The sequence below is a fragment of the Alosa pseudoharengus genome, unplaced genomic scaffold (genome assembly GCF_046254945.1).
Source record: "Alosa pseudoharengus isolate Yale_2024_CS ecotype anadromous, Long Island Sound unplaced genomic scaffold, YU_APseudo_1.1 YU_APseudo_1.1_scf_11, whole genome shotgun sequence".
In the NCBI taxonomy this organism is placed as follows: Eukaryota; Metazoa; Chordata; class Actinopteri; order Clupeiformes; family Clupeidae; genus Alosa; species Alosa pseudoharengus.
The window spans coordinates 17,538,962-17,551,461 of NW_027468576.1; the positions used below are offsets into that span (position 1 = coordinate 17,538,962).

Here is a 12,500-nt window from a genome sequence, read left to right on the forward strand (position 1 = left end):
TTCTCATTTTGATGACACTGACAGTTTCATTGACATGAATACCTGCTTTTGAGGAATGGACTATCCATTTTGAGCAAGTGACGTGCTTTTGCAGGTCATCCGCTAGGTTTTGCAGTTTGCACTAATTGTTTTGAGAATTGCACTAACTGCTGTGCAAATGTTAATAGTGATGTGAGAAAAGCACCAAAGCGACTGAGAAAAACTGTAAGGACTGCATCTATAATAAATTGTTCTGGGAAGCACAATACAAATGTAGTTTATTAGTGGAAGCGAAAGGAGGATGGAGGGGATGGGGGGGGTAAGACAAGAAAGGGCAAGCTGAAAGAGAAAAGAGGTGGGCAGAGGAGAGGAGAGGAGGGGAGAGAGTAAAGAGGAGAGGAGGAGGAGGAGAGGAGAGGAGAGGAGACGGGAGAGGGGAGGGGAGAGGAGAGGAGAGGGGAGAGGAGGAGAGGAGAGGGGAGATAAGAAAAGGGAAAGAAGAGGAGAGGAGAAAAGAGAGGATAGGAGAGGTGATGAGAGGAGAGAAGAGAGGAGGAGAGAAGTAAAGAGGCTGTCGTCTCCAAATGGCTGTCGTCTCCAAACGCCCTCCACCAGTAGAGGGTGGAGGACCTTTAGCGTGAGTGCTGAAGAGAAATCTAAATGAGAGGAGAAGTCTCTATTGGTGCATAACAAAACACAATTAATACAAGCTTAGCCCTTCGGGCAGCCGGAGCGATGGGAAGCCAGAAAGAAGCCTGGGAAATGGGAGAGCAAAACTGCTGGCCTTTAAACAATTATGTGTAAATATGAGGTATGCCTGTGGTCGAGATGAAAGCAGGGATCTCGTTAGTACTCGGTCCCGGGGGAAAAAAAACGAGGGAGAGGGAGTCCTCCTCAGTGCGTTAAGCAGAGAGGTCACCTCAAGGGCTGATGGGGACAATTAAAGCAGCGGTAACGGAGAACACTGGAGGAGAGGGGATACGAGCAAAACAAAACAATAACAACAACAAAACAACCAAACAAAGACACACGCACACTCTCACTCTATCACTCACACACACCCACACACACACACCCACACCCACACACACACACACACACATGTACGCAGACACACGTGCACACACACACACACACACACACCCACACACACACACACACACATGTACGCAGACACACGTGCACACACACACACACACACACACACACATGTACGCAGACACACGCGCACACACACACACACACACACACACATGTACGCAGACACACGCGCACACACACACACACACACACACACACACACACACACACACACACACACACACACCCACATCCACACACACACACACACACACATGTACGCAGACACACGTGCACACACACACACACACACACACATACACACATGTACGCACACACACACACACACACACATACACACATGTACGCACACACACACACACACACACACACACCACAAACACGTTCAACTGTGATAATTCACTGCAGCACCTTGTCTTATTGTCCTAATTGTTCCCTGTCAGTCTGTGCAGCACTGAGGGCAGTAGAATTTACTGTCTGTACTTACAGTAATAGGCCCCCACTTTAAAGGGGGAGGGAAGCAATAATGTCCTGTTTTCATATTAAATGTGATACCTAATCCAAGAGCATCTCAAGAGGATCTGTAAAAAAACGATGCTTGTGTTCGGGGCAACAGAGAGGAGAGCACATCGTGTATGAACCACACAGAAACACTGTACGTCAACGGCGGACCTGTTTGAGGAATTACAGCTGCTACAGGCTGTAAGGTCAATGTGTTCTAAGAGAACCTGCTAGATGCACGCGCTCTCGCGGGAAATATACAGTTGATAGAGGACACTACATCTATGAACACACACACACACACACACACACACAGAAAGGATGCACACACACACACTAACACACACACACACACACACACACACACACACACACACACACACACACACACACACACACACACACACACACACACACACACACACAGGAACGAATCAGCATTGCCGAATACAAATGATAGCACCACACAGTTTTATGACAGTCATATGACCGCCGCCCAGTCCAGCACATTTTTTCCACAAAAAGAAATCACGCTGAAAGGCCAATATGATTCTAACTGTCTCACTAAATTGCATTATCCACACTCAATTCTCACTGGTATCTGCTAGACAACAAGTCCCAAAACATGATTAGTTCATAGATTTCACATGTAAAATTCATTTTATACAACCCCACCTCCATCTTGCCTGTTCATAATTCTGAGAAATTCTTGATTGTTTGTGTTATGTTTATGTTATGTGTGTGGGTGTGTGTGTGTGTGAGTGTGTGTGTGTGTGTGTGTGCGTGCTTGTGTGTGTGCCTGCGTATGTGCCTGTGCATGGAAGCGTACATATGTCTACTGTGTGAGTATATGTCATACGTATGATTACTGTGAATGTGTGTGTGTGCGTGTGTATCTGTTTGTGCACATGTGTGCACATGAAATGGGTTAACATGACCCCTGGAGGCAAATATACGGAAAAAAAATGGTCATCCTAGGCCCTACAGTTCTCAAGATATTCACAGAGAACTGTGTCTGCCCTACCCTCCTTTCGGGGGGTCCAGTCCAGCGGGGGGGCTACAGATCAAAACGAAAAATGACGGTTCCATGCTATCCATGTGGGGGTACATGCCCACCAAGTTTTGTGTACCCCGGTCTTTCAGTGTCCCGGGAATCCTTGTTGGTGTACGTCACTAAATGTACACATAAATTATTTTATTGTAAGGCCCCCCATGAACGAAAGTACACAAAACCTGGCATGCATTCGGAGGGTGTCATAATGATCCTACACTTTCAATTTCGTGCAGTTTTGACCATGTCAGCCAGAGATATTGTGATGAAAACACCTACATTTTTGCTTTTTAATTTTTAACTAGGTGGCGCTATACATGAAATAAGTGGTAATGGGATGGGTTGACATGGCCCCTTGAGATCAACATACAAAAAAAAGGTGGACCTCCTAGGCCCTACGGTTCTCGAGATATTCACAGAAAACTGTCTCCGGCCACCTACAGGCCAGTTGGTGTATAGTAACATAAATTAATTTATTGTGTGGCCCCCCATGAACGGAATTCCACGAAACTTGGCGTGCATTCAGAGAGTGTCATAATGATCCTACACTTCCAATTTCGTGCAGTTTTGACTATGTTAGGTCACAGATACCTGCGATTACAACACCTCATTTTAACTTTTTTGTGTTTAACTAGGTGGCGCTATACATGAAATGAGTGGTTATGGAATGGGTTGACATGGCCACTTGAGATCAACTTACAAAAAAAAAATGGTCCTCCTAAACCTTACGGTTCTCGAGATATTCACAGAAAACTGTGTCTGCCCTACCCTCCTTTCGGGGGGTGCAGTCCAGCGGGGGGGCTACAGATCAAAACGAAAAACGATGGTTCCATGCTATCCATGTGGGGTTACATGCCCACCAAGTTTCGTCTACCCCGGTCTTTCAGTGTCCCGGGACTCATTGACAGAAATTTGGGCATGCGAAAAAAAAAAAAATAAATAAAAAAAATCTGACTAAACCTATATGACCGCCGCTTCGCTGCGCGGCGGTCATAATAATGAAAACCCATTGACGCAAGAGAAACGTAAACACGGCGGGAAAGCTTGACTTACCTTTATGCAACCACAGCTTATTTGGACATCCACTAAATACCTATTTGTATTCAATTGTGTTGTTGTTCGTTCAAGCAGAGAAGCTCAAAATGATCTACAAAACTACCAAGCGTTGCCAATGAGCAAACAGAACATTGAACAGAGCATACAAATGAAAGAATGAAAGATTAAAAGAAAGAAGGAATGCATTCAATGTGATGCAGAAGAACGATGAAAAGAGAGGAAAAGAGAGAGGTTTACACCTCTCTCTCTCTCTTTCTTTCTTTCTATTTCTCGACAGGTAGAGCTATGAAAGTGCACTTTCGGCTTCATTCCCACAGTGCACAAAAGGGATAGAATATATTCAATGCAATGCAGAAATAGAAAGAAAAAGAAGGTGAGAGTGAAAGAGAGAGAAGTTCAAACTCAGAGAAAAGCATATTCAGGCAGGCAGACAGACAGTCAGACAGTCAGACAGAGAGACAGGCAGGCAGAGAGACAGGCTGACAGAGAGACAGACACACAGACAGACAGACAGTCAGACAGAGAGGCAGTTTCAGCTCTAGAGTTTCCCATCCCAATCCCAGCAGCCAGTGCGGTGGCCTGTTGACCCCTCCTCCCTCTCACCTGTGCTTGATGTGGTCCTGGAGGTCCCCGCGGGGCATGGTCTCCTGGCAGTGCTCGCTGAAGGGGCACGAGACGGCCAGCTTGTCCAGCAGCTTGACCACAAGCAGGCTGGAGTGGCGGCAGCTCTGCAGCATGAGCGGCTTCCGGTCCATGGGGCAGAAGTCGCTCTCCAGCAGGAAGCTGGTCAGGCACTCCTGGCAGTAGGTGTGGCCGCACGGTGTGTCCAGCGGCCGCACGAACGCCTGCAGGCAGATGTGGCACATGAGGTCGTCGTCCGGCTCGTCGCAGTAGTTGTACTCGTGGTTCTCGTCCTGGGAGTGGCGGTGGCCGCAGGCCGGGCACAGGTCGGGCGGAGGGGCTGTCGGAGGGGACAGCATGTTGGGGAGGCCGGGGGCCAGGGTGGGGTTGGGGGCGGCCGCCATGGCCCCCAGTTCCTCCTCATCCATGACGCTGGGCAGGTGGGGGTAGAAAGGGGGAGCCAGTGCTGGAGGATGCTACACACAGGTGGAAGCCAGGGGTCAGTCAGGAGGAGGAGGAGGAGGAGGAGGAGGCCTTTAGGTAGGCTGGACGCTGAGATGGTGAGGGGAGGTCTTCACATAGTATGGGGACCCATGGCACTGTGGAGGATAGAACATAGAGGAAGACAAGGGGGGAAGGGGGAATGTAAGAGAGAAGAAGAGAGAAGAGAGAGAGAGAGAGAGGGGTGGGGGAAGAGGGGGAGGGAGAGAGAGAGAGAGAGAGAAGGGTGGGGGAAGAGGGGGAGGGAGAGAGAGAGAGAGATAGAAGGGTGGGGGAAGAGGGGGAGGGAGAGAGAGAGAGAAGGTGGGGGGGGGATCCAGTATCACTTGTTTGGTTTTTGACTCAAACCCATCAGGGTGTGACAGGCTTTGTAATATCAGTGTGAGTTGGTGTGGCAGGTGTCACTCCCTCTCTCCCTCATTCCTTCTCTTTCTCTTGTTTTTCTTTTCAGTCCTTTATTTTTTCCTTCTTTCACACACACACACACACACCCGCACACGCACACGCACACGCACACGCACACGCACACGCACACACACACACACACACACACACACACACACACACACACACGCACAGCCTGGTGTGAGACTGTATCAAGTTCACTGAGTTTGGCCTGCGCAGCAGCACAGGTGACCTCCATCTCGTTCTCATTTCGTTTTCCATCTCAACTGCTCTGAATCCCATTCCAAAGGGCAGCCCCACACGTATCAGACATCAATACTCACTCAAGGCACCCTCATTTAAATGCTGGACCACGTGCAAAGTCAGTCTATGAGAAAAGTTCTCGCATATGAACTAATGGCATCATATGGTGTGAAATAACTGTAAGCTGCATCACCACTCTTTTTGCATAGGGTCTTTCTCATGGTATTATTTGCAAATAGATTTTGTATAATTATCAAGCAAGCTTTAGTTAGACTTTAGAGTTTGCACTTGGCCCAGCATTTCAATTAGGGCCCAAGCAGAGAGAATTAAACTAATAAGAGATAAAGAACTAGAGATAGACAGACAGATAAACAGTAGACTGACAGATAAACAGACAGACAGATGTACAGAGAGACAGATAATGGACACTGCATCTGCGTCAGTGACATCATTATCACAGTTAACGCAGTCAGTGTTTGTTATGGCAACAATGATGTCAGAAAACTAGGGAACAGGAAAGAGACTCGTCTACATCAAATCATCCTCTGTTATACGTTTACCTCAGCCTGCCTGCCCAGCTGATGAGGGACACATCTCAAATGGCCTGCTTCTCATGAACTTCTCCTGTCTCAGTCTCTCCCACTGTACCACAGCACAGCTGCCTCCATGGACTATACACAGAAAGGTAGATGGGTAGGTAGAAAAATATACAAAGAAGAGAAAGAGAGAGAGAGAGAGAGAGAAGGATAAGGAGGACTAAAGAACTAGAACTAGAGAACTATCCAGAAAGGTAGATGGGTAGATAGAAAAATATACAAAGAAGAGAGAGAGAGAGAGAGAGAGAGAGAGAGAGAGAGAGAAGGATAGGGAGGACTAGAGAACTAGAACTAGAGAACTATCCAGAAAGGTAGATGGGTAGATAGAAAAAATATACAAAGAAGAGAGAGAGAGAGAGAGAGAGAGAGAGAGAGAAGGATAGGGAGGACTAGAGAACTAGAGAACTATCCAGAAAGGTAGATGGGTAGATAGAAAAATATACAAAGAAGAAAGAGAGAGAGAGAAGGAGAGGGAGGACTAGAGGACTAGAGAACTAGAGAACTACTCATTCCCTGGCAGTAAATCACATACAGATGGCCTGAATCGTCTGCTTTGAGAGGATCCTGAACGTCACCAAGACAACAGCCGTCTTATTGGCAGCTGATCAGGCGCCCAGCCGACAAGGCTGTGTGCTGATTGGCCGGGCCGACACTTCTCATTGGCTGTCCCATTCACAGGCCTCACACCATGATATCTTGACACACCGCTCAGCCAAAAGGTACATGCAGCGTGTGTGTGTGTGTGTGTGTGTGTGTGTGTGTGTGTGTGTGTGTGTGTGTGTGTGTGTGTGTGTGTGTGTGTCCCTATCTGTGTGTGTATTTGTTTGTCTGTGTGTGCGTGTAGGATTGTCTCCACATAGCGTGTGGATGGGTGTGTCTGTACATTCCCTCAGGACAAAGGCCTTGGTGATTTCAGCCATGGTAGAGGAAGTGAGAACAGTCGGTCGTGCCTGGGAACCCCTCCACTTCATGTGATAATGCCTGTCAGAGGTTAAGTAACCCTTAAGGATTCCTCCATACTCTCTCTCTTTCTCTCTCTCTCCTTGTCTCTCTCTCTCTCTCACACACACACACACAGACACACACACAGCCTGCATATTCAAACATAGGCATTCCAGAGAAACAGCTGATCAGCAGAAGACCATTCATTTTTCGATTAGCATAAGTGGCTACAGGTTAAAACATTCCTTATTTGGCCTGAACGTATGTACAAGATCTGTTAAGAACTGTGAATCAGGACCGAAACCCACTTTCGCACTGCAACCACTCGGACCTCTTCAGACGTGGGCGTTTATCAGCCGCTGCGATAGGGGCCGAGTGCGGCCTGCGCACACAGAGGTCGCGGACTCGCGGTAGCCACTGGCCGATAAGCGGGCAGTAGGAAATTAAACTGGGTTAAGGGAAACCCGAGAGAGGCCATGATTCACAATCTCATCTGCACTGCAGCAGTGACAGTGTGACATTTGTCAGGATTGGAACGGCACACAACACGTACGCATTGCTACAATCCCACACTCACGTGCACACATGCACGTGCTCACACACACACACTCATACACACACACACACACACACACACACACACACACACACACACACACACACACACACACACACACACACACACATACACACACTCATGAAGACATCAGAGATTCCAGAGAAACACTGACAGAAACATCAGGTTTAAAGACACAAAGTCAAGTGTTTACACAAACAAGCAGACACACACACACACACACACGCACACACACACAGCTCAGTGCACCTCCATAGCCAGCTGACACACCTAAGCCCGAGGTAACTGATAGGGCAAAACTCATTAGCTAGCATTCACTGCCATACCTACAGTATGACTAAGAAACGTACTCATAGATGTGATACGAACAAACACTGCGTGCCCACTGGGAGGAGTACATAGACTTTTCTATTTTAATCTCCTTATTCCCACACATAGAGCCAAATCTAGAGTATATCTTCACAACCTTCCAGAAAACACAAAGAAAGCATAAACTTCTGAAACACACTGTGCATATTTGGAAACTGATTAGGGGAGTTTATCGTAGTGGAATTTTCCAGAACTTCACTTCTCGTCAGCTGAAATGCCAGCAGGTTGAAGTGTGTTTTTTTTTTGGGGGGGGGGGTAAACAAGACAGAGAGAGATAAATGGAGAGAGAAAGAGAATAGAGATAGATAGATAGATAGATAGATAGATAGATATATAGAGAGAGAGAGAGAGAAAGGGAGAAAGAAAGTGAAAGAGAAAATGATCTGTCAGGAAAACAAACAACCGGGTAGGGAATTTTTCATTCCATTGGGTTGGCCTGTGCAGCTCCCAGTGTCATCCCGTGGAGACCTTTGCCCTGAGGCAGGCAGCAGTAAGGCCGAGCGAAGTCCTGCGCTTTTGGTGGCAGCCCACGTGTGGATTGGCATGCGCTCCAGAGCTCCAATTCAGAGGCGTTTTGGTCAGGCATGGGCCTATTACTGACCAGGAGCTGGCCTCTTTCATGTGCCCAGCCGCAGAGCAATGTTTAATGACCAGTAGAGTAATATTGAAAACACTGGACTGAGGGCTCCCTGGGCTGATGTTTCTTTACCCCCTGTATCATTAGGAGAGAATCCATCTTGGTCAGTTTCCTTCTCTCTCTCTCTCTCTCTCTCTCTCTCTCCTTTATTCATGTAGTCACACACACAATTTCTCCTGGGTGCACTAACATGTGTACATTAATTATTCGATAACGATACAGATATCAGCCATTTCCTATGACAGGATTGTTTTTTGCTGTAGCTTGTTTTTGCTGGAGTTATGCTGGAGGGTGGCTGTGTGTATGTGTGTGTGTGTGTGTGTGTGTGTGTGTGTGTGAGTGTGTGTCAGCACTTCTGGCTCCTTGTGAGCAGTCATGAGCATTGCCTTTTCAAAGTGCAAATTCCCTCCCAAACGCATGCTGAGTGCTTACACGACAAACACCCACCCAAGCCCAAAACCCAGCCAGGCACAGAAGTGACCGCCTCATCAAAAAGTCAAACAGCCAGACTGATAAAGGCCAAAGTAGTACTGGCACGCCACCAAACACAAACACCCCCCCCCCACACACACACATACAATACACACACACACACACACACACACACACACTCAAACAAATCTAAATCTAAATCAACAAAAACACATTCATATCTACATCCACAGGAAACATAATTTTAGGCACCTTGCTTGCAGTTTCCGTGTGTGTGTGTGTGTGTCACTATGGATTAAGCTATGAGTATGAGTGCATTCCTTGGTGTGTATGTGTGTTATTATGTGTTTGGCTGTGACTTACTGTGCATTCCTGTTTTTGTTCAGACATGCTAGCATTTGGGAAGGGAACGTTGCTTTTTTTATACCCTCGCTGGGAATTAGCCCTTATGTCTACATCAGATCTCAGGGTGTGTAGGCCTGAGCCGTTGGAGTTTCGGAGGGGGGGGGGGGGGGGGGTACGTTGCCACCACTCATTTGACTCACAGGTGCTCACTGGGGGGAGCGGTCCCTGTGCAAACCTACTCACATGATGAACACTCAGCAGCACGAATCCATCCTGCTTCAGCTAATTAACAGGCAGCAGAGAGAGAGAGAGAGAGAGAGAGAGAGAGAGATGGACAGACAGAGAGAGAGAGAGAAAGAGAGAGATAGACAAACAGAGAGAGAGAGAGAGAGGGGGGGGCACACACTGGGACTGATCAGGACTGCGTTGCCTGAAAGAATAATAGTTAAGCAGCCACAGCGGTAGCTAAGCGCGAGAGGCAGCTGATGGCAGCTGTTCAGAGATGTTCTTAGGAAACGCACCCCTGGTCTGGGCATGCTTAGGCTTGCATAGCCAGACACGGATTCTTATCAGAACTTAGCAACAAGCCATTTGGATTTGATTATGGAGCGTGTTTCATCCTAGCCCGAATTTGATTTGAAACTAGTCCGAATTTACCCTCCCCACAACATTTGAGGATGTTAAATGTGAGGATGAGGATGTTAATTGTTGTTTTCTGTTTGTTTTTTAAAGTTATTGTGCAGTCAATATTTTGTATAACAGACGTGATAGCGGAATTTGTCTTCAAGCTGTACATCCCTAACGGCCCACTGTGGTTTTCTGATGAGCGTCTGTTGTGTCGACCAGCCATAAACACTAGGTCAAATTCAAGACTCTTTTCCTCAGTGGTCCCTTGTTGGTGGAATGAGTTGCCCAGTACTCTTCGTTCCTGTGATAGTTTTGGTCTTTCAAGAGGGGTCTAAATTTAACTATTATATTCTTTTATTTGTAAGTCGCTTTGGACTACCAGTCCCATAATCTTGAATTTCCCCTTGGGGATCAATAAAGTATCTATCTATCTATCTATCTATCTATCTATCTATAACCATAACCATAATCTTGCTTTTCCAGCAGCAGCCATTTTGTTGTAAAAATCAACTCAAAAGTGCAAGTGACGTGGATGACAACTTCACTGTCTTATTTTGATCGGCCCAAAAACATCTTTACCTGGGCATTTAGACTTCTCAGTGGAGCTCCAGACCAAATGTCCTGCCCTCAAATGTTGTGGGTGGGTTAAATTGGGGCTGGCTTCAAAGCTCCGGATTGCTCGGGAATTCCGACCGGATCCGATCTAGGACCAGATGCTTCCCAGTGTCAGCTGCAGTGCGGGTTGGTGAGGAGCCATATTAAAACCCCATCTCCTCTAGCGGGAGCCGGCTACCATGAGGCGCCATATTAAAGCTACGTCCCCTCTAACGGAACGGGTTTGGTCTGCGGTGCCACATTAAAATGCTGTCTCCTCTCACGGGATCAGGCCGGGGTGAGGTGGCACTGGGAGTAATGAGTAGCCTCCTGGCACTCTCCTGGAAGCCAGCATCACATGCCTGATTAATAATTATGATGTTTATCAATGATTAAATGGCTAAGAGAGGCAGAGTGGGACACAGGAGGAGGAGGGGGGAGTGAGAGAGAGAGAGATAGAGAGAGGGATAGAGAGAGGAAGAAAGACTTTGACTTTTAGAAACCCTTAAAATGCATCAAAAAGTCAGCCATGATAAATAAAATTAGCCATGCCAAACCCCCATGTACTAAGAGAAAAGCCGAGAAACCAGAAAGACTTTTAAAGACGTGCGGGCAGTCAGTCAGCAGTCAGAAACCACCCCTTGGCAGCCAAGCCTTCTAAGAGATTCCTCATGGATGTTCTTCCACTTTTGATGCCAGGGGAAGTCCACTAGCATCGGTGCCCATGCAGAGATCCATGCACATTGGCATCGGTGCCCATGCAGAGATCCATGCACATTGGCATTGGTGCCCATGCAGAGATCCATGCACATTGGCATTGGTGCCCATGCAGAGATCCATGCACATGTAAAGCTGCTGAAATGTGCAGAAGTGCTCAGCGCTCGCTGGCCTCGGCTCCCTGTGCTTCAGCAGCGTTCTCATTAAAACAACATGGAGCATATGGAGATTATATAACACTCTGTACGTACAGGAATGTACATGTTCCCAGCGGCCTTCCTCTCTCATGCACACCCACTCCCCCTTTATTGTTGCTGAACTGACTGTGTCTGTGAGTGTGTGTGTATGTGTGTGTGTGAGAGAGAGAGAGAGAGAGAGAGAGAGAGAAAGCACATCTGTGTGTGTATTAGTTCATAGTACATAGGGAGACCACTCGCGCGCGCACACACACACGCGCACAGACGCACTCTCACACACACAGACTCACTCACTCACTCACTCACACACACACACATACACACACACACACACACACACACACACACACACACACACACACCTACCTTTCATCCTAGTATTATTTTTACTACTTTTCTTTACTACTGTGTTATTTGTAACACTAGCTTTGGCAACACTGTACCCAAACCGTCATGCTAATAAAGTGCATTTATCTTAGATGTTCGCAATGAGTGAACAGGTACATGTGTTGGAAATGTAGGTACCTTCCCCGAGTTTATCACTTGACATGATCATTTGAGTAGTCAAGAATGTAAACACAAGGTGTGACATGGGAAAATAAACATACAAATAAGACAGAAGACTAGCAACACACAAACATGAATCAGCAGCCAGTCCTTAACTATAAGCAACCACTCCATATATGAAGACTGTGAACACAATATTCAAATACAAATGGTAGCAGCACACCACAAATAACCACCACAAAAATACCAGTGCTCTCACAGTTACCAGCAGACACACACACACACACACACACCTCTCTCCTTATTTGTCTCTCACCTGCTGTCCCACGAGCAACAACAAAGGCTAGCAGAACTAAATGCTAAGTCCACATAAAGCAGTGAGAGACATCTGTCTGTCTCTTCAGACTGGCTAGTTGACAGCCAGTCAACCTTTAGCTCTTTAACCTTTTAGTTAATTCCTTCAAGTTGGATACTGAAGAAACACCCACGTGACACGACAATC

The 12,500-nt window shown here is 47.0% G+C and overlaps 1 protein-coding gene across 4 annotated transcripts in view; it reads right to left on the reverse strand.

The window, feature by feature from the left end:
• Nucleotides 1-12,500, reverse strand: part of lnx1 (ligand of numb-protein X 1) — a 54,234-nt gene that overhangs the window by 41,315 nt on the left and 419 nt on the right. For 3 of the 4 annotated variants that reach the window (XM_076278193.1, XM_076278191.1, XM_076278195.1), the window contains exon 2: nucleotides 4,292-4,908. In XM_076278193.1, the coding sequence (XP_076134308.1) occupies nucleotides 4,292-4,737 (446 nt within the window). In that variant the 5' untranslated portion in view covers nucleotides 4,738-4,908. Of the gene's footprint in view, nucleotides 1-4,291; nucleotides 4,909-6,018; nucleotides 6,100-12,500 lie in introns of those variants that run through there. The other variant, XM_076278192.1, reaches the window with a different exon arrangement.